General features: G+C 45.3%; 1 protein-coding gene across 1 annotated transcript; it reads left to right on the forward strand.

The window, feature by feature from the left end:
- LOC125447848 (vascular endothelial growth factor A-like) lies at positions 1 to 27,638 on the forward strand. The gene is made up of 8 exons (XM_048522626.2): positions 1 to 286; positions 1,206 to 1,388; positions 14,288 to 14,309; positions 16,872 to 17,068; positions 20,949 to 21,028; positions 24,810 to 24,839; positions 24,968 to 25,033; positions 27,440 to 27,638. The coding sequence occupies exons 2-8, from the start codon at positions 1,323 to 1,325 to the stop codon at positions 27,477 to 27,479; spliced, it is 501 nt and encodes a 166-aa protein (XP_048378583.1). The 5' UTR covers positions 1 to 286; positions 1,206 to 1,322; the 3' UTR covers positions 27,480 to 27,638.
- Positions 27,639 to 27,683: the final 45 nt, after the last annotated feature.

Consider the following 27,683-nt stretch of genomic DNA (forward strand, 5'->3'; position numbering starts at 1 on the left):
CCCTCTCAACCTGGCCCCTCTGTACCGTGGACCCAGCTCTGAGCTCCCACTCTCCACACGCAGTCGCTTTGTTTTGACATGAAATTGGGATTTAAAATCCGGAATCTCTGGGGACTTCTGAGCTCCACTTTCACGCAGGGGATCGGGGACGAGCCGGGATCCCGTGACTCGGGGGCGCGCCTGGGACTTGGCTGTAAATGTGTAAAAGTTTGAAGTGAGAGGAAGCGCAGGGAGAGTGAGAGAGAGCGAGCCTGAGCTGAGGATTGACAGAGCCCCGTGTGCCCAGGTTAGTCACTCACTTAGTTGGCTCTCTCTGTCTGTCATTCACTCTGGTGCCGGCTCTAACTCTCTCTCGCGTTGTACAACATTGCACTCTGATGTCAATGTGCATGCCGGTTTGTCGATAATTAAATCAGGAGTTACTTCTCCCTGTTTATCGCCGGCTGAATCTGTCTGCCTCATCTTTCTGAATATGTGTGAATCTCTCCCTCTCTCACCACTCGAGTCTGTCTCTTTCCCCTTGTCTGTCTGTGTCTCTCATTCTGTTTGCATCCACGCCTCTGTCTTCCTTCCTTTTCTCTGACCCTTTGTCTGTATCTCAATCCTCTCTTTTTCCCTGTCTCTCTCTCTCTCTCTTTCTTTCCCTGTCTCTCTTGTGGCCACGATCTGTGCCCCCATCTCTCCACCCCCACCACCCTCTCTGTGCCCCCATCTCTCCACCCCCACCACCCTCTCTGTGCCCCCATCTCTCTGACCCCCACCACCCTCTCTGTGCCCCCACCTCTCCACCCCCACCACCCTCTCTGTGCCCCCATCTCTCTGACCCCCACCACCCTCTCTGTGCCCCCATCTCTCCACCCCACCCCCTCTGTGCCCCCATCTCTCTGACCCCCACCACCCACTCTGTGCCCCCATCTCTCTGACCCCCACCACCCTCTCTGTGCCCCCATCTCTCCACCCCACCCTCTCTGTGCCCCCATCTCTCCACCCCCACCCCCTCTGTGCCCCCATCTCTCTGACCCCCACCACCACCTCTGTGCCCCTTGCGTCTCTCTGTTCCTGTTTCTTTCCCTGTCTCTCTCTCTCTCTCTCTTTTCTCCACCTTTTCTTTGTGTATTTCTCTCTCTCTCTCTCTCTCTCTGAATCTCCCCTTACTTTTGTACCCTCACACACTCTCTGAAATCAATGTTTGGTTTTGTTCCCAGGACCTTGTCATAGGGGGCTTCAACTCCCCCCACCGAATTGTTGCCTTGTTCCCCACCTCCCCTTTGTATTGGGACATCACATTCCCTGTCGATGTGAGGCACTGGAGGCGTGTAGTCATGTGTTGGACCAGCGTTTTGTTCTATCCAGTAGCTGCTCTGCTGCTGTCCTTACCATTCTGTCAGGTACTGTACTGTGTGGAGATGTGGAGGGGGATTATACAGTCAGATTAATGACTCTTAAACCATAATTAAAGTGGGGGGGGGGTAAACACAGAGAGCGGAAACTCTGGGAATCTGGAAGAGAAAGGTTAAAGTTCTCTGTTCCTGACCAGGGGTTACACCACAACTATTAAGTGTTCTTTTCTCCCTAGAGATTTCTGACCAGACTTTTCTGAATTTCAATGGGTCCATGGTAAATGTGGACCACGACTCTCAGACCAAAAAAAAACCACCCAGTCTCTGACTCATTCCTGACTCATTTGTCTATCGATGTTGTGACTGATGGAGCCACTTATTTCATAATCCTACAGTATATGAGACCTAGTTATTATAAGTGAGCACCACAATGCACAATACAGCCTAGGCACTGGCCATTCAGCCCAATTGCTCCATGCTGTGTCCCTTCACACTGTCTTCAGTCTCCAATCTCCATCAACCTGTCCTGCTATTAGATTACATTAGATTCCCTACAGTGTGGGAATAGGCCCTTCGGCCCAACAAGTCCACACCGCCCACTGAAGCGTCCCACCCAGACCCATCCCCCTATAACCCACACACCTCTGAACACTACGGGCAATTTAGCATGGCCAATCCACCTAGCCTGCACATCTTTGGACTGTGGCAGGAAACCAGAGTACCCAGAGGAAACCCACGCAGACACGGGGAGAATGTGCAAACTCTACACAGACAGTCGCCCGAGGCTGGAACCCGGGTCCCTGGTGCTGTGAGGCTGCAGTGCTAACCACTGAGCCACCGTGCCACCCCAAAGTGTCTCCCTATCAAGGTCCTCCCTCCATACTTACACCTTCATATACATTTGAGGCTGAGGGATAAAGATGCTTGGTGTCAGAAATGAGTATGGGAAGTGAGCAGGAAGATAATTTTTTTTAAGAAGTACAATCATTCATTCAACAGATGTGAACTGCTTCCCTGGAGAAAGTGGTTCAGAGTCAACCACTGGAGGCAGACCCTCAATGCCTTTCAGAAAGGAGTTCCAGGATTTTGATCCAGCGGTTATGAAGGAAAGCATTACATTTCCAAGTCAGGATGGTGGGGAACTCTTGGAGTGGTGTTTCCATGTATCTGCAGGCCTTCTCCTTCTAGATGGCCAAGGTCACGTCCCTGAAAGATGCTGGCATTTTGATCAGTTGTTGCATTGCATCGGCAATGCAATGGCCTAGAGGTATTCTTACTGGACTATTAACCCAGAGACTCGGATAATATTCTGGGGACCTGGGTTGAATCCTGCAGAAGGTGGAATCTGAATTCAGTAGAAATCTGGAATGAAAAGTCTAATGATGACTGTGAATCTGTTGCCAATTGTTGGAAAAACCCACCTGGTTCACTCACGTCCTTTTTAAGGAAGGAAACTGTTATCCTTACCTGGTCTGGCTTACACGTGACTCCAGACTCTTGACTGCTTTGTGGGCAATAAATGCTGGCCTCATCCTGTGAATGAATTGAAAAAACAAATCTTGTAGATAGAGCTGTGACTGAGCGTCAGTGGTGGAGGGAGTGAATGTTGGTAGATATGGTGCCAATCAATCAGGCTGCTTTGTTCTGGATGGTGTCCAGCTTCTTCAGTGTTGTTGGAATTGCACTCATCCAGGCAAGTGGGGAGTATTCCATGACATTCCGGGCTTGTGCCTTAGATAGTGGTATGTTTGGGGAGTCAGGAGGTGAGCTACTTGCTGGAGGATTTCTAACCTATCCTTGTAGCCGCTGTATTTATAGATATTTTCTCATCAACCTGTTCAAATATGTTATGATACACCTCTAGAGCAGATAGGAATTGAATCTATGCCTCCTGGTTCAGAGGTAGGGACACTACCATGACACCACAAATTACCAGCTGCGGTATTTATAGTCCAGTTGAGATTCTGGTCAATAATTTGCAGGATGTTGATATTGAGGGACCTGGTGATGGAAATGCCCCTGAAAGTCACTGGGGTGAGGGTTAGTTTCTCTTAGATTCTTTCAGCTGAAGACTGAAGGTTGCAATGGATGGGGTTGAGGCTGACGATAAGCTGCGATCATATTGAATGGCACTCGGGATTGTATGGTCTACTCTTATTTCTTAGGTTGTATATTCTAACTACTCTCAAGGCAAAGAAACTTCTTCAGAAAATCATAGAACCCTATAGTGTGGAAGTAGGCCGTTCGGCTCTTCAAAGAGCATCCCTCCAAAACACCCCCCCCCCCCCCCCCACCCTAACCCTCCATTTCTCATGGCTAATCCACCTACCCTGCGTGTCTCTAGAAACTATGGGGCAGTTTAGGATGGCTGATCCCCCTAACCTGCACATCTTTGGGATGAAAGCAGAGCACCTGGAGGAAACCCACACAGACACGGGACGAACATGTAAACTCCACACAGACAATTGACCGAGGGTGGAATTGAACCCAGGGCCCTCCATGCTGTGAGGAAGCTGTGTTAACTACTGAGCCTATATACTACTCTTCGTCTGCTATCTTTATTTGCAACTATATATAAAATATGATCCCAGCATCAGCAAATCATCTTCCCTACAATGGAGAGCATTCTTTTCTGCCTATCATAAGGACTAGGAGCGGGTGTAGTATGCCATTCAGCCCTTCCAGCCTGCTCTGCCATTTATTGTGATCATGGCTGATCTCCTCTCGGCCCCCATCTCTTTCTTGCCTCATTCTCCAAAACCCTTTAACTCATTGCTAATTCGAAATGTGTCTGACTCCTCAAATTTACTCTATGCCCCAACATCTACTACTCTGAGGCAGTGAATTCCACAGATTCACACGCTGTTGAGAGGGTCAGTGTGGATTCAATGGGCTGAATTGCCTGCTTCCACACTGTAGGGATTCTTCGATTCTATCAGTAATTTCCCTATTAATACATGACTACTTCGTGTCTTGCTGAGACAGTTAAGAGTTGACCACATTGCTGTGAGTTTGGAGCCACATGTAGGCCCAGGCCAGACCAGGTAAGGACAGCATATTTCATTCCCTGAAGGACATTGGTGAACCAGATGGGTTTTTTTAATGATTATCGATGGTAGTTTCATGGTTGCTGTTACCGAGATGAGGTTTGCAGATGCGCTCTCATTGAAATATACAAGATTCCACAGGATTCTGATGGGTTGTTTCTCCCAATATTCTAGATTCCCTGAATGGGTACAGTCTCTGGATAACAGATTGCACTTTTAGCACTGGGATGAGGAGGAATCCCTTTAGCATTCTCTCAAATTGGATTCTCGATTGAGTTTTACTTAGAGATGAACTCGATGGACAGATGTCTCATTATTTAAGGGGTGGCTTGTTCCTAAAGTTTGAGATTAGTTTAATTTGCTGAATTTTTAAATTTGGGGGTTTCTGGTGGGATTTTGCCTGAGACATTTGGAATGTTACACTATACGGTGAGGCCAGTAACACAATCACAGTGGTGCCAATTATAAGATGCTGACTGGGTTTAGCTGTAACTAGTGTGTTGTCAGACCAAGTTTTCTGATGGCTATCATTTCAGGTAACGTTCCCGCTGAGCCTCGTGGCTGCTGGGAGGTTTTGTGTATGCCAACTGCTTCCACTTGTAGAAGCTTGCTGGCACACAAGCGATCCACATAATGAGGCAAAGAAATTGCAGAACATTGTTTTTCTGGGGTACTGATGATTCAAATTTTTGTCACTGCTTCACTGTGTGTGAATCCTAAAAAGTTCGTTCACAGGTACAGCAAGTAAACAGGAAGCCAAATGGAAGGTTGTTTATTTTGAGGAGACTGGAACACAAAATTGGACGTAGAAACATAAAGAACACCAACACAGAAACAAGAGCAAGCACAGTGGCTCAGTGGTTAGCACTGTTGCCTCATGGCGCCAAGGGCCTGGGTTCAATTCCACCCTCGGGCAAGTGTGCAAACTCCACTTGGATGTTCTCCCCATGTCTGAGTTCTCTGGTTTTCCTCTTGGTCCAAAGATATGTGCAGGTTAGGGTGGTTTGATTATGCCAAATCACCCCATAGTGTCCATCAGTGTGCAGGCTATGTGGGTTAGCCACGGGAGATGCAGGTTGCAGGAATGGGGTGGGTCTGGGAGGGATGCTTTTTTGGAGGGTTGGTGTGGACTCAACGGGCAGAATGGCCAGCTTCCACACCTGTAGCGATTCTATGATTCAGCCCTTCGAGTCTGCTCCCCCATTCAATATGATCACCGCTGATCATCTAACTCAATTCCCTGTTCCCACTTTCTCCCCCCACCTTGTGATCCCTTTGGCCCTAAGATCCATATCCCACTCCTTCTTGAAAACATTCAATGTTTTGGCCTCAAATGTTTTCTGCAACAGAGAATTCCACAGGGTCCCCACTCTCTGGGTGAAGACATTTCTCCTCATCTCAGTCTTATGTGGTATCCTTAGACTGTGTCCCCCCACAGTTCTGGAGATGTATACAATGTTGGTCACTTTAAGAAAGAACATGATTGCATTCAAAGTGATTCAGAGAAGAGGTGAAGGTGTTTTCTTATGAAGAAAATTTGGAATTGTACCTATTGGAGCTCAGAAGAATGAAAGGTGATTTTATTGAAACATCCCGAGGGGATTTAATTCACAGGGTAGCTGCTGAAGTGATGTCTTGAATGGTGGGAGAACTTAGAACTAAAGGACACAGTTTTGAAATTCAGGGGTCTGACTGATGTTGCTGAACACCATGCATCCCACGCAGAAGAATAGCCTCACTTGGAATCTGGGGGATGACGAAAATACAGTGGTCAGTTTCATCAGCTCATGCAATGAAGGGTAATGTTACAAAGCAGAGTGTGAGAAGCAGCGATCCACTGTCACTCCTGTTCAGCTTCGGAGTAAAGTTCACTGTAATATTCTGAAATCTTGAAGCCACTAACTGTACTATAGCACGAGGGTGACACTTTCTCTCAGCATGGCTTCGTACAATTAAGGTGTGAACCTGACAAAACCTTGCATTTATATAGTACCTTTTAGCATAGTAAAGTGACTCCAAACATTCTGCAGGCTAAGACTGACATTGAACCTCATAATGAACTGCTGCCCTTACCCAGTCTTGTCCACATGTGACTCCAGATCTGCAGCAATGTGACTGAACTCTGTTCAAGGGCAGTTAGGGACAGGCAAGAAATGGCGGATTAGTCAGCACTATCTAGATCCAATGAAAGATTACTTCTTCCAAAAAAAAAGGACATCCGTAAAGAGTATGGGTAATCTCAACTGGTGCTTTGCATTATACAGGGCAAGAGAAAGCATTTGGAGCTTCTGATTCTGAGTGGAATCCAACAAAGTCTCAGAGTCCTAGAATCGTACAGCATGGAAGCAGACCCTTCGGTTCAACCGTAATCGCAACTAAACTAGTCCCACCTGCCTGCTCCTGGTCCATGTGCCTCCAGACCTTTCCTTTTAAGTACTTATCTGAATGTCTTTTAAATTTTGTAACTGCACCAGCACCCACCACTTTACCTAGCAGTTCATTCCACACACGAAGCAGTTTTGATTTTTTTTTTAAAGGAAGAGTTGCCCCATTTTTTTTTTAATCTTTCATCTCACCTTAAAATTATGCCCCCTAGTCTTGAAATTCCCCAGCGTAGGGAAAAGACACTTGCCATTCACCGTACCTACATCTCTTGTGATTTTATAAACCTCTATAAGATTACCTCTCAACCTCCTAACTCCATGGAAAAGAAGTCCCAGGCTCTCCTCAAAACTCAACGCTCTATTCCCAGCAACATCCTGGCACATCTTTTCGGAACCCTCTCCAGCTTAATAATATCCTTCCTATAACAGGGTGACCAGAACTGGGTACAGTGGTCCAGACGAGGCCTCACCACCATCCTGTACACCCACAACGTAATGTCCCAACTCTTAAATTCAAAAGGTCTGAACAATGAAGGCAAGTGTACTAAGCACCTTCTTAATCATGCCTACGTGTGACATAAGTCTCAAAGAACTTCCTAGTTCTCTCCAGAGACTCTGTGCACAAAGGATACTGAGGACAGGATCAGGCTATCCAGACATGTCCTGTTAGGTCAAATACTCTACAGCACACTCAGCTGTGAGTCGGACAGTTAAGAGCCCAAGTCCCATTCCAGGACTCCAATGTGATACCAGAAGTGTGCTGCACTGTTTAAGGTCCCACCAGATCAAACTGAGGTCCTGTTGGACATGAAAGTTCCCACAGTATCATTTCAGAGAAGAGTAAGCGTTTGTTCCTGGTCTCCTAGCCATCACTTATCCCTCAACCAGCAGAACAGTTTGGTCACTATTACAGTTGTGGGAATCTGGTGTGTGCAAATTGGCTGCAATGTTTTCCCACATTTCCACAGCAACTGTGCTTCAAAGTGCACTCCATTGCCTGCAAAGTGCTTTGGGTGGTTCAGAGTTTCTGGAAAGGCACCATATAAACTTTAGTCTTTATAAATGAGAGGGGTGTGGGAGGAAGATTAAAAGTAAGTGGCTAGGGAACAGCTTGTTCCCCTGCGTTTGTGTCTAATGCATTTGATTCGAACAAGTCAGCATCTTCCGGTGAGGAAAAAGTAGCTGAGATTCAGTCAGCAGATGTTTAAATCTGCACTTGCATTTTGTGCTGACTGAAAAAAATATGGTTCTTCAAATTGAATTTTGCAATCAATACAAATGTCTCTGTGCCTGTCTCTATCTCTCTGATATTACCAGTACACAGATGCTGGTTCTATCTTCGTGTGTCTGGCTCCTGCATCTGAGTGTACACGTCCTCTACAATTGTACCGATGTGGTGCTGATGGGCACAGAAATGAAAATGTGAAACTTGCTGTGACAAAGAAAAGGAATTTTTAAAATTTAGGGGAGCTGTGAAGGTTAAAGCATCCTGTACGTGCTACTAGAAACAGCCTCCAAATCTGACTTTACTCTTTCCCACAGCTGCCCCTATCCCTTTGTGTTTTGTTCACTCCGTGGCCTGAAGGCTCAAGGCTGTTTTCCAGAGACTTGGCTGGAGTGAGGGCTGATGCTCGGTTTGTTACTGAGGGAGCGCTGCACTGCTCGCTGAGTCATAGTCATACAGCACAGAAACAGAAACCTTTGGTCCATGCTGAACATAATCCCAAACTATGCTAGTCCCACCTGCCTGTTCCTGGCTCATATCTCTCCAAACCTTTCCTACCCATGTATTTATCCAAATGTCCTTTAAATGTTGTAACTGTTCCTACATCCACCACTTCCTCTGGCAGTTCATTCCACACATGAATCACCCTAGATTCTGCCCAACCATCCAAACAGAGTCACACAGCCTGGGAATGTACCTTTCGGCATGTTCTGCGATGTTGTAGGGAGATCTGGTGGTTGAATTATCCTTTTGTTGTCCTGATCAACAGGTATCCTTTGCTCAATGTCTGCTAAGACAGATGGCCTGGTCACAATTGTGTTGCTGCTGTGTGGGACCTTACTGTGCAGGTGACGTTTCAATAGTGACAGCTCTTCGGCCCATCAAACCCTCTTGGGCTGACTTGGTTTTGTGACAGGTGCTATGTAAATGCAAGTCCTTTTTTTTCCATTAGAACGGAATGCCTACAGTGTGGAAGCAGGCCATTCGAATAAATCAGGTCTACAATGATCTTTCTAAAGAGCATCTCGCCCTATCCCTGTAACCCTGCATTTGCCAATGGCAAGCCCACCTAACCTATGCATCCCTGGTCACTGTGGGTTAATTTAGCGTGGCCAAACCACCCTTACCTGCTCGTCTTTGGACTGTGGGAGGAAACCCGCACAGACACGGGGAGAACATGCAGACTCCGTATGGACGGTTGCCCGAGGCTGGAATTGAACCCAGGTGCCTGCTGCTGTGAGGCTGCAGTGCTAAGCACTGAGCCACCGTGCCAAATCCTCTTCCTTCAGGCCTGTTACTAAAAGGAAGCTTTGTTTTTTTGTTCCCCGCCCCCCCGTAACTTGCGGCTCATGTGAATTTCATGTGAAAAAAGGGAAAACCTGATGCTGGGGGAAGCACCGAGCATTGTGTGATCCTTTTCGGGATGGCAACCCATCTCAAAGGTTGGGCCCGAATATCCACAATATTCCAACTGAGAAAGGGAGTATGTGTACATTCGTCAAATATTTGCATCTAGTGGGAATTTCAAACCAGCTCCTTCCGCCTCTGAAACACACGTCACAGAATCAACCCGCTCCACTCTTTGGTCCTATAGTATATGTGCCACACCCATACGCACTCAGTTCCCCTTGTACTGCTGACAAGGTCCTCACTCTTGCCATTCCTTCACACGTCCAAATTTCATTGTATTGGCTTCTTGGACGGCTGCAACCGTACTTGTTAAACTCGCATTTCCGAATGCAATGATGGCGTTGTTCTGCATTCAGCTCTCTCCCCAACAACCTCCTGGCCACTGTCTCAAAATTACTTTCTGTTCTTTTTATTTTTTCAATTCAAGGCTTTTAAAAAAAGAATGCTAACTATTCCATTTTTTTTCATGAGAGGCGGAGTTTGCATGTTCTTCCCCGTGTCTGCGTGGGTTTCCTCCCGCAGTCCAAAGGGGTGCAGGTTAGGGTGGATTGGCCATGCTAAATTGTACCATAGTGTCCAGGGATGTGCAGGTTTGATTGGGTGAGCTATGGGAAATGTGGGGTTATGGGGGGTCTGAGTGGGATGCTCTCCAAAGTGTCAGTGCAGTCTCAATGGGCTGAATGGCCTCTATCTCCACTGTATGCATTCTGTGGTTTGAATGTTGCTAGCAAGCTCTTTCTCCTCTTGGTTTGATGTGTCTGGATCCATTTGATTGGGTAATAGGAACCAAAGTGTTTTACTATCATTGAAACATCTTTGAAGTTTGTAGGAAATGATGTAGCCCATTTGTCCACAACAAGCTCCCACAATGTGAAAATGACTAATTGGCCAACGTTTGGGTTTTGGGTGAATGTGCAAACTGAAAGCAGGAGTAAGTTCATTCACTCTCAAAAAAAATCTTTCTCCTCTCACTTAAAAACTACGCCCCCTAGCTTTGAACTGCCCCACCCTAGGAGAAGACCTTTGCTATTCACTTTATTTGTACCTGTCGTGATTTTATAAACCTCTATAAGGTCACCCCTCAGCCTCCTACACTCTGGGCTTGAGGGCAAAAGTTCCAACCTATCCTTGTAAACTCAAAAGTTCCCTCTGGATCGAACCTATCTCTGAAATGGGATTTGGAAGTTGCAAGGCTGTGGGTTGCGAAAGCGAGCAACTGATCACTGATTGCTTCCTGGTATAGTCCATTAGTTTGTAGATGGCGATAGGCTGCTGATGTTTAGATCCCTTTTTCCCCTGGTTAATGCACAGTCAAATGCCAGCGAGGAAGATGGTCATTGTAACGTCCCAGGGAAGCCTTAGATCTCGGATCATGGAAGAATAGATGGGAATTCTGTCCCCAGGACCACAGGCACCCTTCCCTACAGGTACTTGCAAGGTCATTATAAGGAACTGGTGTAGGCCATTCGGCCCCTTAAGCCTGCTGCAACATCCAACAAAATCATGGCCGATCTAACATTTCTCACGTCCACTCTCCTTTCCTGTAACCCTCGATTTTTTTTTCCCCCAGCCGATCAAGAATTTATCTATCTTGGCCCTAAATAGACACTAGGTCTCTGCACTGCCTCACAGCTCTCTGCGGCCAGGATTACAAACGTGAGCTGACACCCAGACACTACTTTTCCTGTGGAGTTATTTAAAATGAGATGCGGCCTGTCAAAATAGCACTGAGGAATTCAAAAGTGAAAGCAGCAACCAGCTTAAAAATAGTCAGCTGTGGAAATTAAGCTCCTCATTTTGTGATTGGCTGCTGTCCCTGTCCTGATGTAGAACTCTGCCTTTGGTTGGCATTTCCAGATGAAATTTCAAAGTGTGAAATGGGCGCTTTATTCCTCCCATCCCTGTGACCCCTCATTAAGATCCTCCGTATTTCTTTGTCACTGACTTATCCAGGAATTTTGTCATTTGCCTTGCTTTCCTTCATGGTCCCTGTATCCCATCTAGAATCTGAATTTTCCTGGAAGGAAGATACAGTAAAACTTATGAAGAACGTCTACTGGTCTAACTGAGTCCTATGTACTGGGTGGTACAGTAGTTAACACTGCTGCCTCATGGCTGCAGGGACCTGGGTTCAGTTCCATCCTTGGGTGAGTGTTAATGCAGAGTTCATACATTCTCCCTGTTTCTGTATGGGTTCCTTTATTCATTTACAGGATGTGGGCATCGCTGGCTAGGCAGCATTTATTGCCCAGAGGGCAGTTCAAAGTCAACCCTATTGCTGTAAGTCTGGAGTCACATGTAGGCCAGACCAGGTAAGGATGGCAGTTTCCTTCTCTAAAGGACGTCAGTGAACCAGATGGGTTTTTCCTGACAATTGACAATGGATTCACGGTCATCATTAGACTCTTTTTAATTCCAGATATTTTTATTGAATTCAAATTCCACCATCTGCCGAGGATGGATTTTAAACCGAGGTCCCCAGAATTTTTCCTGGGTCTCTGGAGTAACAGTCCAGTGATAATACCGCCAGGCCATCACCTCCCCCTGTTTGTTCCAGGTTTCCTCCCACCATCCAAAGATGTGCAATTAGATGGATTGGCCATGCTGAATTGTCTGTTTTATCCACTTGCTAAATGGATTAGCCATGGGAAATGCAGGGTTACAGGGATAGCTTGGGGGGGGGGGGGCTGCGGTTTGGTTCTGGGTGGGGTGCTGTTCAGAGGGTCAGTGTGGACTTGATGGGCCGAATGCCCTGCTTCCATTTTGTTGGGATTCTGATTGATGCCACTGCAGCTCCAGTTGAAGTACACGATGTGTACCACGTACAAGATGCACTTCACCAACTCACAGGTGAAGCTCCCTAAAGGGCACCTTCCAAACCCCACTAATATCTAAAGCAAAGAGGGCTGTAGATACATGAGAACACCACCCCCGCAACATCCATCCTATACACCCACCGTCCTGACTTGGAGATATTTCACCATTCCTTCAGTGTTGCTGGATCAAGTTCCTAAAAATTCCCTCCCTCGTGGAGTTACAAGTGACCCTACAGACCCAGGGCTGCAGTGGTTCAAGGAGGCAGCTCACTGCTACCCCCTTCAGTGGGCAATAAATGCTGAGCCTAGCCAATGACACCCATATCCCATGATTCATTGTGTTTTTGAAAGTTGGAGCATTTCCAAGTATCACTTTTTTTTTAATAACTGGATTTTTCCCTGACTTGAGTTAGGGCAACCACAAAATCAGTAGTATTTCATAAATGATTATACTCTTGTGTGAGAGAGTATGTCTCAATGTTTGACTTCCCCAAACTCTGTCTTTTCCCTCAGTCTCCCGTCTTGCTCCCCAACTGGCAGATAATTGAAGAACTCTCTCTGTAACCGTGTTCACAACGCCACAGATTAGATTCCCCAATTTCATCAGGAGCAAGCTCTGTCTTTGTTTCTCCAGCCAAGAGCATTTTGTCCCTGTCTTGGAAAGTTTCCATGTGACAGTTCGTCAAATCCCAACTGTGGGTAACCATGGAAACAATTAGAAACCAGACAGGAGTGTTTTTTTTAAAACAGAAAAAAACAAAACCAATCCAATGTTTTGATGGGAAGTTTGGGAGGAGTGAACTTTGATCTAAATGCTGAATACAGGGTTAGTGATTCTCAAGGCACTTGTGTAGGCCCTGCTTTCCCACGAGGCACTGAGGGAAGTCGTCTCATACTGAGAGGTCGCTGGCCTTCTGGGACTCGGTCCTGAGCCAAAATGTGGCAGAGCTTCTGAAGATCTGGGAATAACCCAGTGTTGTTTTCTGATTGCCGAAGCCCCAAAATAGTCTTGGAGTCTCCAGAAACTGAAACTTGAAACTTCCAACAGAAGGGTCTGAGCACATCCAGGAGTCAAACCAGAGCTGCCATTTAAAATTAGAATAAATTATTTCTTGGTTAGTTTGGATGCAAGGATTAGGAGCAGGCTGTTCGGTGCCTTGAGTCTGCATTTGTTTTGTTTTATTTAAGGTTATCGTTGATCTGATTCATGGTTTTTAACTTCTCTTTCCTGTCCGGTTTATTAAGCTACCTCCCCATCCTGCCCAACCACTGCCACAATATTTATCTGATGTGGTAATACTTGTTATCCTCCCTTAACCTAAGAAAATAGGCACAGATAATGTGGTATCGAAAGATCCAACAGATATTTAATACTTTCGCAGGGAGCAGTAAGTATCTGGGCCTGTACTAAACATTTTGCTTCCTCACAGTATGACACTAGCATCAATATGGCTGCTTCAAACAGCCCAAGTTAAGGTGGAGTCTGAGATTCTCATCATAGAATCCCTATAGTGTGGAAGTAGGCCATTCGGCCCATCAGGTCCACAATGACCCTCTAAAGAGAATCTCACCCAGGCCCATTCTGTCCGCCCCATCCCTGTAACTCTGCATTTCTCATGTTTCATCCACCCTAGCCTGCACATCTTTGGCTTATGGGAGGAATCTGGAGCACCCGGAGAAAACCCACACAGACACAATATGTGCAAACTCCAGAGACGGTCACCTGAGGGTGGAATCGAGCCCAGGACCCCGACACCAGGAGGCAGCTAATACATCTCGTGGAAGTTGGGAACCTGTGCATCTTCCAACCTTTGCTTGATCTACCTCTATGTCTGGGGGTGAAACAAATTTTAAAATTTGTGTGAAGATTGGGGAGGACAGAGGGGAGAGAAATCAATGAGTGGTGCTCTCGTCCAGTAGGTAACACACAGTGTGCAAAATAAAGTTAAAGCAACTCCAGCGTTCTGATTGGATTCGACACAACTACTTTTGCGTTGCTGGCAAGAGGAAGGAGGGCTTTTTTTTTAATAAATGAAATGCTGATTTATTTCTCTCTCTCTTACAGCTGTCTAAATACACTCCAGGAGGTAAGCTGCAGATAACTAAATATTTCCTGTTTATGATATTAATTCCTGGACGAAGGCAGGGGTGAAATGAATGGACTGTGCTCGAGGGCTGGTACAGAGTTTGATGGACCAAGTGACAGCCCTTCTTTGCCCTTGCGGTTCTAGAACAGTCTGAGCAGCATTTTGGAACTGCCACATATCGGTTCTCCCCAAATACATTGAGATTTACCCTTCGGGCAATGAATTAAACACTGATAAGTTAACCAAGCCACGATCTACAATCGAGAAGAGGGAGTGAAATGGGGGGAGATGCTGGGGAGTGACAGTGAAGTGAGCTGGAGATTTCATGGCAACAAACTTTTACCCAAACATCCTCTTAAACTTCAGGACACCTTGCAAAATAGATTTAACCAAATCAGTTCTGAACTTTTCCTCCACAGAATGTGGCAAGGCCAGTATCTGTTGCCAATCAGTTGCCCTTGAACTGAGTCACTTTCTTAGGCCAATTCAGAGGGCAGTTAAGTGCCAACTGATTGCTATGGGCCTGGAGTCACGTGTAGCCCATATCAGGTAAGCATGGCAGATGACTCTCCCCAGCTGGATGAGTCTTATCAGTAATTGACGACTATTGTCATGGTCACCATGACTAATGGCTAGTTTTCAATTTGACATTTTTAGGACTTGAGTTTAAATTCTGAAATGTGGATTTGAACTCATCTCCAAGTGTTAGCCTGCTCCTCTGGAATGGTTAGTCAAGGGAACAATGCTACCAGCTTCAGGTAATGCAGTCTGTGCGATGAATATGGTATTAAATCGCCCCCCTGCCCTAGTGAAACAGTGAAACAATCCCCTTCAATTCTCCATCACTAGCAGGTTCTCCTGACTGTACGTGTTGATGTGTGACAATTTCTGCTGTGCTTTTTCCTGTCCAGTGAGGGCTGTGTATCTAATTTCCTGTCAGCTGTATCAATGTGATCATGGGGGATGTAAATATCGTTTTAAAACAAGCACTCGTTTAAACTATTAAAATTATACAGGCAATCCTGGGGTTATCAACGGGCTCTGTTCCTAAGTATGTTTGCAAGTCAACCAGAATATAATACTGGACAGTATAAAATATCTGCTCTTAAGTTTAAATATTAACAAAACTAAAATACCAAGCAAGCATCTGAAGAAGGGTCTCGACCCGAAACGTCAAACTTTCCTGCTCCTAAGATGCTGCTTGGCCTGCTGTGTTCATCCAGCTTCACACCGTGTTATCTCAGATTCTCCAGCACTGGCAGTTCCTACTATCTTTAAAATACCATGCATTTCTTTTAACTCTGTATTTTAAATTATCCTCACTCTAGGTGAAAAAGAGCTATGGGTAAATCTACAGGAACAGCTTTAAGAATGTCTTGCATAATATCCTCAAACATCACTAATGCCTTTCCAAAATAAGCCCCTTTCAACAACCTTTTTTTTCTCTTAATCTGTTTTAAACGTAAACTGCAATAAATTAATGGCAAGACCATCACTGGTTGATTTAACTGCTCACCATTCTGCATTCTTAGATTACAAGCAATTATAAATAACTTTGTAAAATGCCCCAGGCACTTTATAGCAGAGTACGTCAGACTAAGATTTGACATTGAGGTAAAGAAAATATTTCAGATTGGTGCGTAAAAACCAAAGCATAAAGGTAGGTTTTGAGGAGGAGAGAGCTGTTTTGGGGATCTCAAGCTTTTACAGAATCTCAGAATTGTTTCAGTGCACAATGAAGCTACTCTGCCCATCCTGTCTGCACTGGATTTCTGAACGAACATTTCACTTAGTCCCATTCCCTAGCTTTCTCTCCGTACCGCTCGCAGAACAAAACTTTTCACTGTACCTTGGTACATATGACAACAATAAATCAAATCAAAGCAAACCAGTGCATTTTTTCTCCTTTTTGAATTTTTAAATACTCTTTCATTAGATGTGGGTGCATCATTTAATTGCCCACCCCAACTGCCCTTGAGAATGTGGTGGTGAGCTATCTTGAACCTCTGCCCTCTGATTTAGGGACTCTGATTAATGCCTTTAGGGAGCGAATTCCAGGATTTTGACCCAGCCACACAGAACGAATGGCAATATATTTCCAAGTCAGGGTGGTGTGAGGCTCAGAGGGGAGCATGCAGGGTAGCTAAGAAGCTTTGGTGAGTTGCTGCAGTACATCTTGTAGATGTTTCACACTGCTCCTACTGAGCATCAGTGGTGGAGGGAGTGGATGCTTGTGAATGTGGTGCCAATCAAGCAGGCTGCTTTGTCCTGGATGGTATTAAGCTGCTTGAGAGTTGTTGGGGCTGCACTCATCCAGGCAAGTGGGGAGTATTCCATCACCCTCCTGACTTGTAGGTGGTGGACAGCCTTTGGTAAACCTTGCAAACAACGATGCATTTAATTTGACTAAATGTGTCTGAATCAGAAACTCTCATCGGGTGATGGGGTCCATCCAGGAATGACTTATCCTGTCATTGGCCGATTTTTTTTTCCCCTAATAACCTGACCGAGTTCCAAAACCAATGGTTGCTATGCCGCTGACGTTTCTCTTGTTGCCTTCAGTGATGCCGTTTGAGGAGGTTTGGAATCGCAGCCACTGTCGGGCCATTGAGGTGCTGGTGGACGTTGTTCGAGAGTATCCGAGCGAGGCGGAGTATATCTTCAAACCCTCCTGCGTACCTCTCCTACGGTGTGCTGGCTGCTGTGGCGATGAGAAATTACGGTGCACGGTACGGGAGATGTACAACGTAACGATACAGGTAAGAAATGGCGATTTGCAGCCCAGCAGGCACACACTTATCAAATGCTCGTGCTGCTCCCAAACAGGTTGAGCAGACGTATGCCAACCAAGGAACAGCAGGGAATGCTGTTTGCAGCTACCTCCCCACTGTAGCTCCTGGGTGTACTCCAATATCCAATGGAAAAGGGACAAGGAAGAGTACAGGAAAAGGCCCTTCGGCCCACCAAGACTGCGCCAACACATGGCTTCTTTCTAAACTTAGAAACCTTTTGCCTCTATGTGCTCTGTATCCCCCTAACCCCCAGCCTATGTGTGTATCTGTCAAACTTTGTTCTCACTCTTGTCTCCGCCACCACCTCTGGCAACATATTCCAGGCACTTGCCACCCTCGGTGTTTCCTTTTCTAAATAAAAACACTTGCCTCTCAAATTTCCTTTACCCCTTACTACCTTAAACCTACGCCCCTTGGTCATTAGCATTTCTTCCTCGGGTGGGGCAGACTCCAACTATCCACCCCCCCGCCCCTCCCACTGATATTTTTGTAAACCTAGATCAGGTCACCCCTCTTCTTTCAACATTGAAGTGAAAAGGAGCGAGGCCCCACACTTCTAGTAGTTAGTGGGAGAGGGTCAAAGAGAGAAATTTCCTGGAAGATTGGCCCATTTTAATAACCTTTCAGCCTAACAAATCTATACCAGCCTTCATGCCGCATTCAAACATCCTCCTCTGTTTCTCACTTAAATCCAGCATCGTGACTCGCTCGTGCCTTCTCTCTAATTGTCTATCTTTGCCTTAAATGCAATTGTATTATTCACTCCAACCACTCCCTGTGGTGTAATAGGAAGCAGAGGCAGGCTGTTTAGGGCCCATCAACTCTGCCCTGCCATTGAATGAAGTATCAGTTGCTGTTTTATGTTGGAATAGTTTCAATAACTCTTGAAAGACTGCCAGCTATGAGACACTCTAACTTTGTGAAGAAACAATAGCCAGGAGAATACCAATGTTTCCCAAACTTTATCCCCACAGTGGTCTCATTTTCAAGGCTTGAAAATTGTTAGCTCCCCTTAGTGAAGAGTGGGAGCGAGGGGGGGTCACAACTGTCAGAACTAATCTCCACCCCAGAATTTTACTTCACCCACTTGGAGTCCAGACCCTCACTCTGGGAAGCCATGCCTGACATTGACTTGGTGACATCTTATTTTCTTTTGAAATCCTGTGACTCGAATCTCTGTTGCTTCCTTCTATAACATCACAGACAATTGCAGTTAACCCTTGATGGGACTTGGTCTGGCACACTCCGTCACGCCACAGGAACAGGTTCCATATTCACATCATTGTGTTTTTTTTTAAGGATATGGATTTCATCTGATGCAGTGGGTTAGTGCACAAGACAGTATGGGCAAGGTCCCCGAGCTATGCTCGTGTCGACTCAGGGAGCACACAGGTTCTTGCAAGTGCTCACTCGTCTGATGCAAGACTTCCAAGAACTAAGCCTTCTGATGAAGGAGGAACTTAAGATCTTAAATAAACCTGCTGGACTTTACCCTCGTGTCGTGTAACCTCTGACTTTGTCCACCCCAGTCCAATACTGGCATTTCCACATTATTCCAAGAATTTTAAGTAGTTAGAATCCTCCTCAGGAGAGAAAATTGGACAATTCAGATGGGTAATCTTTAAGACCTGGGTGTTTGAAGGCAATGGTATGGTCCTGTATGCTATGTCAGTCAGTTCACTGCCCATCCATTGCTCTTGGTGGGGAAATGGTGTGTTATTTGTAAAGTCTATGGATCAGTTGTCCTCAGGGCCAGGCTCTTGCTCTGGGGTCATGCCTTAGAATTCCAGGAGACATAGAAGCAGAAGTAGGCCACTTGGCCCATCAGTTTTACTCTGCCATTCGATGAGATCATGACTGATCTGGCAGTCCACTTCCTCCCTCATAAACAAAAACAGAAATTGCTGTGGAAAACTTGGCAGGTCTGGCAGCATCTGTGGAGAGGAATCAGTTAACTGATTCACGTCCTTTCCCCATAACCCTTGATTCCAGTACCGATTTAAAAGTCTGTCTATATTGGCCTTGAATATACTGAACAGCCCAGCCTTGACAGCCCTCTGTGGTAAAGCACTCCCCATTCCTGACTATCCCTTGAGAAGAAATTCCTCCTCATCCCTGTCATTCATGATAAGCCGGTTTCTCTGAGATGATACCCTCTGGTCCTAGGCTCTCCCACAACAGGAAACACCCTCTCCGCATCTACCCTGTCAAGCTCCCTAAGGAATCTTTTAGGTTTCGGTGAAGGCTGTCTTTCTTTCATTTTTCTAAGTTCCAGTCTATCCTGATAAAATCCCTCCAGACCTGGTGTAAGCCTCCAATGGACTGTTTCCAATGCCTGTATATCTTTTCTTCAAGAAAGCAACTGAAACTGTTCATTACATTCTGAGTGTCGTCTAACTTTTACCCTGTATTATTAACGAGACCTCCCTATTTTTATATTCCATTCCCTTTGATATAAAAGCCAACATTCCATTTGCCTTTGCCCTATAAAGTGCTGAACTTGGATGCTAGCATTTTTGTGATTCATCTATAGATCTCCTTTTTGTTGCAGCTTTCTGCAATTTTTGTCCATTTTAAATAATATTCCATTCCTTCATTCTTCTAGGAGCAATACCATGCACTTTCTTAAAAGATATTCCATCTGCCAAGTGTTTGCCCTCTCACTTAGCTTGTCTGTGTATCTCTGCAGATTCTGTAACAAGCTCACCACTTCCAACCTAATTTTGTATCATCTGCAAAACTGGCTATTGTACATTTCACATCCAACTAATTCCTATAGGTATTGTAAATAATGGTGGCTCCAGCACTGGTCCCTGTGGGACTCCATTAGCTACAGACTGACATCCTGAAAATATCCATTTTGTCTCAGTAGTGTCTTCTAGACTGGTTGGACAGGTTTGTTCCTGTGCTGAATAACTCTACTCGTTAACCAACCCTGTCTTAATGAAAATATATCATCACCAAACTCTTATCTTTTAAGTAGCCTTTTAAGTAGCTTGTAATACCTTATCACAAGCTTTCTGGAAATCTAAATATATTACTTCTGTTTCCCCTTCTGCTTATCCTACTGTGTCACCACCACACAGAATCCAACAAGTTTGTCCGACATGAGTTCCCCTTCTGCTGGTGACTACGTTGAGGGCATGTGATCATTTCGAAATCCCAACAAAGCCAGTGGAATTTAAATTCAATTAATAAAATGATGAAATATAAAGCTAGTCTCACCGCAACAGGAGTCCATTTGAGAAAGGGAATGGCCCTTACCCTGTCTGTGCCACATGTGACTTCAGACCCACAGCAATGGGGTTGATTTTTAATGCCCCTCTGAAATGGGCAAGCAAGGCACTCGTTTCAAGGGCAATTAGGAATGGCTTGGCCTCGCCAGTGTTGGCTGCATCCAGACAAAGTGTGGCACAGTGGCCCAGTGGTTAGCACTGCTGCCTCATGGCACCAGGGACTCTGGTTCGATTCCATCCTCAGGCAACTGTCTGTGGGTTTCCTCCCACAGTCTGAAGATGTGCAGTTTAGGGTGGATTGGCCGTGCTAAATTGCTCGTATTGTTCAGGGATATGCAGGCGAGGTGGATCAGCCATGGGAAGTGCTGGGTTACAGGGATAGGGTAGGGGTGTGGGTCTGGATGAGACACTTGTCAGAGTGGCAGCATGGACTCAGTGGGCCAAATGGCCTGCTTTCACACTATAGAGCTTCTGGATTCTATAAATAGGTTCCTGGAGTATTTACTGAGTGGTTTACACAGTTAACTGAACCACGTTGTTGTTATTAATCATTTCAATAATTCACCTGTCAGTTTTAAGGTAGTGAATCATTTTGCATTAATCTTTGCCAGGTCATTAAATTGAAACCTTTGGACCATGTGACTAGCCAAGAGGAGAAAATCTTCACTGAGCACAGCAGCTGTGAATGTCGGTGAGTCTTGGGCTGAAATTGACCTAAACCAGATTTCATATTGCCTCCCACATGGGGTGTGGATGTACCTGGATTGGGGGGGGGGGGAGCTGAACCGAATAGTGTGCCTCTTCAGTGGGTGTGGATTCTTGCAGGTTACGTAGGTGTATGCAGGACGTATGGCACAGGCCATTCGGCCCAACCAGTCCATGCCAGTTTTTAATGCTTGAAGCGTCTTCCAACTCTTTCCTTGTCTAAACCTTCTGTTGTAACCCAGAAAAATATTATGGCTGAGAAAGACAGGCCATTCAGCTCATTGTATCTGTGCCTTCTGAATAAAGTAGCCGCCCATTCTCATCCCACTCTCCAGTTCCTGTTCTGTAGCCCTACAGGGTTACACTGCTTCTGGTGTCAGATCCTTTTCAAATGGGATGAGTGTTGCCAAACTGGCAATAAATTCCAGGCACTCACCATTCTCTGGGGAGGGCCGGATAAATCACCTTAATCATCTTCCAATCACCTTAACACTTTTGACCCCTGGTAATTGACTTTTGAACATAGAACAATACAGCGCAGAACAGGCCCTTCGGCCCTCGATGTTGTGCCGACCTAATCTAAGCCCATCCCTCTCCACTATCCCATCATCATCCATATGCTTATCCAAGGACTGTTTAAATGCCCCTAATGTGGCTGAGTTAACTACATTGGCAGGCAGGACGTTCCACGCCCTTACCACTCTCTGAGTAAAGAACCTGCCTCTGACATCTGTCTTAAATCTATAACCCCTCAATTTGCAGCTATGCCCCCTCGTACAAGCCGACATCATCATTCTAGGAAAAAGACTCTCACTGCCCACTCTATATAATCCTGCTATGAGAACTCAATCTTCCCTATCCACTCTATCTAAGCCCCTGTATTATTTCATATCTTTCAGCTAAGTCGTCTCTCAGCCTCCTCTGTTTTGAAGAAAACAGCCCTAGTCCCTCCAACTTTTCGTCACAGCTGCAATTTTTAATCCTGACAGACATTCTTATAAAGCTCCTCTGCATAGTCTTGAGTGTTTACACCCTTCTTGTAATGCAGTTACGAGAACTGTGTACACAAATCTATCTATGACTTAACCAGTGTCTCGTTCAGATAGAGCATTCCATCCCTATCCACATGTTCAATACCTTACCCCGTGAAGGAAAACATCCCACGTGTTACCTTCGTCGAAAAACCAAAAGAACTGCGGATGCTGTAAACAGAAATTGCTGGAAAATCTCAGCTGGTTTGGCAGCAACTGTGGACACAAATCAGAAATAATGTTTCAGACCAAATGACCCTTTCTCAGAATTTTAGGGATCACTTCTAATTATGCTCCTCTCTTCTTTTTTCTACCACCCCCCCATAAGAAAAAACATTGTGTCAACTCCATCAAATTCATTCCGAAATTTATAGGCCTCTATGCTTCTGTGGAAACTGACTCACACTGTAGGAAACTACAGAGAGTCATGAACACGGCCCAGTCTGTCACACAAACCAAGGTCCCATCTGCTAATTACAATTGTACATCTCGCTGCCTCAGGAAGACAGCCAACATTGTCAAAGACCCAGTTACAATCTCTTCCGTTAGGCAGAACATACACACCCACACCAACAGATTCGACAACAGCTGCTTCCACGCTGTTATTAGAACGGACCTTTCAAATTTCACATCTAATGTTGACTTTGCTGTTTGTGCATCATCTTTGTCGCCATAACTTTAGTCCTTGCTCTATTCTGTCGCTCCATGATCTTTGTTTGGTATATTCTTGTCACATGCATCTAGGTACAATGAAAATAATAAATCAAAAAAATCACTGGGGTATTGATGTTCCCCCTCTCTCATAAGTGGTCCATCCATCACACTCTCCTAACATCTCTCTGGCAGTGGTCACTGGACAGTGACTACCTGATCTACCCACGAACTCCAAGTCCAGTTTGTAATCTCCACCCCCTGCAACACCTTTGGGCTAATCCACTATCCATAGAGGCAGCAATGGAATCAGGATCATTCTTGGAATTTGTTGCTCACCTCTCCATTCTGTTTCGCTCAGTCTGTCTCTGAGCAGATTCTGGCTGGTGAAGGTCTTAGAAAGGAGGCAGACAAGACTTTCTAGAAATTGTTCCATTTGTGAGGGATTTTGATTAATCAAAGGGCAGAGAAAGTTGATGTGATTTGATTGAGATGATCCAAATCATGAAGGATTCTGATATGACAGTAAATAAGGAGAATTTTTTTTTCTAATGGCTGGAGGGTCATAAACTGGAGCGCACCAAATTTTAAAATAATTAACAAAAGGAGCAGAGGAGGAATAAGACGATAAAATATAGAATGAAATTAGGCCTTTTGGCCTATTGAACCTGCTTTGCCATTCAATCATGGCTGATGTGCTTTTCAACCCTGTTCTCCTGCCTCTCCCCATAACCCTTGATCCCCTTACTAATCAAGAGCCTATCCATTATTGTCTTCAATACACTCAATGACTTGGCCTCCACAGCCTTCTGCAGCAACGAGTACCACAGATTCACCACCCTCTAGCTGAAGAAATTCCAACTCCTCTCGGTTCTAAAGGGTCATCCTTTCATTGAGGTTGAGCCCTCACGTCCTAGTCTCTCCTACTAGTGGAAACATTTCTCCGTGTCCACTCTATTCAGGTCTCTGTGTTCTGTAATTTTCAAATGCCCCTCAAACCTTCCAAACTCCATAGAATATAGGCCCAGTGTCTTTGACCGCTCCTTGTGTGACAAGCTCTTCATCCTTGGGATCATTTTTGTGAACCTTCTCTGGACCCTCTCCAAGGCCAACACATCCTTCCTTGGGTATGGAGCCCAGAACTGCTCTCAATACTCCAATGGAGAGCATTGGAAGCAGGTTCAGAAGTGACTTCAAAGGAAATTGGACAAATTCTAAAATTTGGGGAGACAGTAATAGTAATGTCACTGGACTGGTCATCTGGAGCTCCATGGTTTCAAAATCATCATTGTAAATTTGCCAAAGATCCTCTAACAGCACCTTCTAAACTCTCAGCCACCTCCCTCGAAAAAGACAAGGGCAGTCAATGCAGGGGAACTCCACCACCTGCAAGTTCCTCTCTAAGCCCACTCCCCATCCTGGCTTGGAAGTATGCCGCTATTCCTCCAGTGTCGCTGGGTCAAAATCCTGGAATTCCCTCCCTAATGGCCTACAGCAAACGGACTGCAGTGGTTCAAGAAGGCAGCTTGCCACCTGTTCTCAGGGTTCTCAGGGACAACCAGGGACAGACAATAACTGCTGGACCAAACAGAACACTCACAACTCACTAGTGGATAAATAAAACTTATGTACAATTAATAAAGTCACATCTAGAATTGACAGTGACAAAGATGACCTCAGTACATGGTCACCGTGAAACTGAAATTGTTACAAAATCCCATCTGTTTGACTAATGTCTTGGGGAAGGATATCTGTCATATTATGTAGTCTGGCCTACACGAGACTTCAAAATGGTTGACTCTTAACTGCATTCTGGAATGGCCTAGCAAGCCCCTTGGTTGAAGGGTAATTTGGATGAGCATCAAATACCACCGATGTTCATGTCCCATGAAGCAATAAAATTTAATTTGCAGGGTTTTGGAGTGAAGAGCAGGGTGTGGGAGTAATCAGATGTTTTGTTTTGGAAGATCCTCCTTCCACACCCGCGCCCCCCCCCAACAGCTTTGATGGACCGAATGGCCTCTTTCTGTACTGTTGAAATAAAATCAGTCTGAATTTTTTCTTTCTCTCTCTCTTTCTCTTTAGACGACGACGGAAGAGGTTGAAAGGTGACAGGTATGAGAAGGATTCCTGTTTCCAGAAAAACTAGCTCTGGGACTCCAGAGGTGAAACATCTACTGTTTGTAACGTGAATGTTTGTGATCTTTTGCTCAAGAGATGAGTTTTTTTTTGGCCTTTTTCAGGAGAAACAACAAAAGGAAAGGCCAGAGGCGAAGGACAAAGATAGAAGACGTGCCCGAGCTTAACCAGTGAGTGTATAATCATTGATAACAAAGTGTGGAGCTGGATGAACACAGCAGGCCAAGCAGCATCTCAGGAGCACAAAAGCTGAGGTTTTGGGCCTACAGCATCTCGAGTTCCCATTATCAGTGTATAATCATTGTTTACATACTGAAGGTGAAGGGTAAAAACTTGATCTATTACCACATCTGTGGGCAACACATAATTTGAATTGAGATGCTGTCTCCAGATACACTCAGCAGATGGATGACTATATCTGTATCGTCTTTAAACAGCTCTTATCTAAATTGCCTACGACCATTTTTATTTGCTGTCTGAATGTCAGAAACTCTGCTACATTCAGCACAGTTCCTGCACTTTGCAACTGTCAATTCCCAGGCCAACAGCTTAATGTGATTTCAGGTACTGTTCTCATTTACTCGTTGTTTTTGTTACTATTATCATTTGCACAAGGGTATCCATGGACATGGTGGAGCATTGAGCACTCATTACCTATTCTTGAAGAGGCTGAATGGCCTCCTGTTCTTTACCTCCCTAAAGGTGGTTTCTTTGTAGTCTTTAATGGGATCATTAGTTTCTCTGTGGTTAAGAAGGCATTTAGCATGCTTACGTACTTGTAAGGCCTGTTTGGAGTACTGTGTGCAATTCTGGTCACCCTGCTATCGGAAGGATATTATTAAACAGGAGAGGGTTCATAAAATTTTTAACAGGATGTAAGTGGAGGGATTTGAGATTTAAAAATAGCCTGGGAGTTTTTTTTTTAACAGGAGCGTAAGAGGTTGGGAGTGACCTTATAGAGGTTTACAGAATTGAGTGTGGCTTGGATAAGGTGAATAGCAAAGATCTTTTCCCCAGGGTGGAAAAACTAGAGGGCATATTTTTATGGTGAGAGGAGAAAGATTTTTTAAAAAGGCAATTTAATTGAGTCATTCATGTGGCATGAACTCAGAGAAAGTGGTGAATGTGGGTTTATTCGCAACATTTAAAAGACATTTGGGTAAGTTCATGAATAGGAAAGGTTTGGAGGGATATGGGCCAAACGCAGGCAGGTGGGACTAGTTTAGTTTGAGAACTTGGTTGGCATGGACTATATGGACTGAAGGGTCTGATTCATGCTGTATGACTCTGACTCTATAACTGAGTGTTCATCTAGACCATTTGAGTGCAGTCAAGAGTCAACCATATTGCTGTGGGTCTGGATCATGTGTCGGGCAGATGAGGTAAGGAGAGGAGATCCCCTTCCCTAAAGGGGCATTAGTGAATCAGATGGATTTGTATAACAATGAACAATTGCTGTTATGGTTACTATCACTGACCAGCTTTATTTTTTAAAAATTCTTTCATGGCATATGAGTGTCATTGACATGTCCAGCATTTATTGCCCAGCCCTCATTACCTATAGGGGGAGACAATGGCCTAGTGGTATTATCACTAGGGCTGTTGATCCAGAGACCTAGATAATGTTTTGGGGACCCAGGTTCGAATCTTGCCATGGCAGATGGTGGAATGTGAATTCAATAAACATCTGGAATTAAGGTCCTAATGATGCTATGAATCCTTTGTCGATTGTCAGGAAAAGCCCATCTGGTTCACTAATGTCCTTTACGGAAGGAGACTGCTATCCTCACCTGGTGTGGTCTACATGTGACTCCAGACCCACAGCAATGTGGGCAATTAGGGATGGGCAATAAATGCTGCCTGGTCAGCGATACCCTCATCCCGTGAATGAATAATAAAAAAAGGCTTTTGCATAGTCATCCACATTGCTGTGGATCTGGAATCACATGTAGGCCAGACCAGATAAGGACAGCAGATTTCCATTAGTGAACCAGATGGGTTTCCTTTTTATGACAATTGCTAACAGTTACATGGCTACCATTTTATTCTAGATTTTTCTTTTTATGAATTTGGATTTCACCATCTACCATGGGGGGATTCCAATCTGATTTTCCACAAATTAGCCTGAGGTTCTGGATTACTAGGACAATGGCATTATCACCATGTCGTCATTGGGGTGGCTCAGTGGTTAGCACTGCAGCCTCACAGCGCCAGGAACCCGGGTTCAATTCCAGCCTCGGGTCACTGTCTGTGTGGAGTTTGTACATTCTCCCCGTGTCTGCGTGAGTTTCTTCCAGGTGTTCCGGTTTCCTCCCACAGTCCAAAGATGTGCAGGTTAGGGTGGATCGGCCATGGTAAATTGCCCGTTGTGTTCAGGGGTGTGTGGGTTATAGGGGGATGGGTCTGGGTGGGATGCTTCAAGAGGCGGTGTGGACTTGTTGGGCCGAAGGGCCTCTTTCCACACTGTAGGGAATCTAACGTAATCTCCATAGCTGTCATTGTAACCAAAACCTGGTAAGTGGGTGGAAGCAGAGCGGACTGATTCCCTTCTTCTGTTCTCGTTCTCTCTCTGTCAGATGCCCCTCATCGAAGCGGAGGCACCTCCAAGCAGCCTGAGGCCTGGCTTGCGAGATCACTGAACCGTGGAGAGACATTTTGAATGCGGAGCTGCGGCAATGACGAGCAACGTTGGCAGCTTCTTGATGTTGTTGCGGCTGCCTCTCCTACTGCAGCTGGCTGAGTGAACTGGAATTTGCTCATTTTTGAAGAGGGAGGAGGCCGAGAGGGAGAAGCACAGTGTGTGTGTGGGGGGGTGGGGGG

Source organism: Stegostoma tigrinum, chromosome 39 (genome assembly GCF_030684315.1).
Source record: "Stegostoma tigrinum isolate sSteTig4 chromosome 39, sSteTig4.hap1, whole genome shotgun sequence".
Lineage (NCBI taxonomy): Eukaryota > Metazoa > Chordata > Chondrichthyes > Orectolobiformes > Stegostomatidae > Stegostoma > Stegostoma tigrinum.

Coding starts and splice junctions, on each gene's coding strand:
- LOC125447848 (XM_048522626.2), top strand. CDS start 1,323: ATGTGTTGGACCAGCGTTTTGTTCTATCCAGTAGCTGCTCTGCTGCTG. Junction 17,069..20,948: donor TGTACAACGTAACGATACAG/GTAAGAAATGGC, acceptor AATCTTTGCCAG/GTCATTAAATTGAAACCTTT. Junction 25,034..27,439: donor GACGTGCCCGAGCTTAACCA/GTGAGTGTATAA, acceptor TCTCTCTGTCAG/ATGCCCCTCATCGAAGCGGA.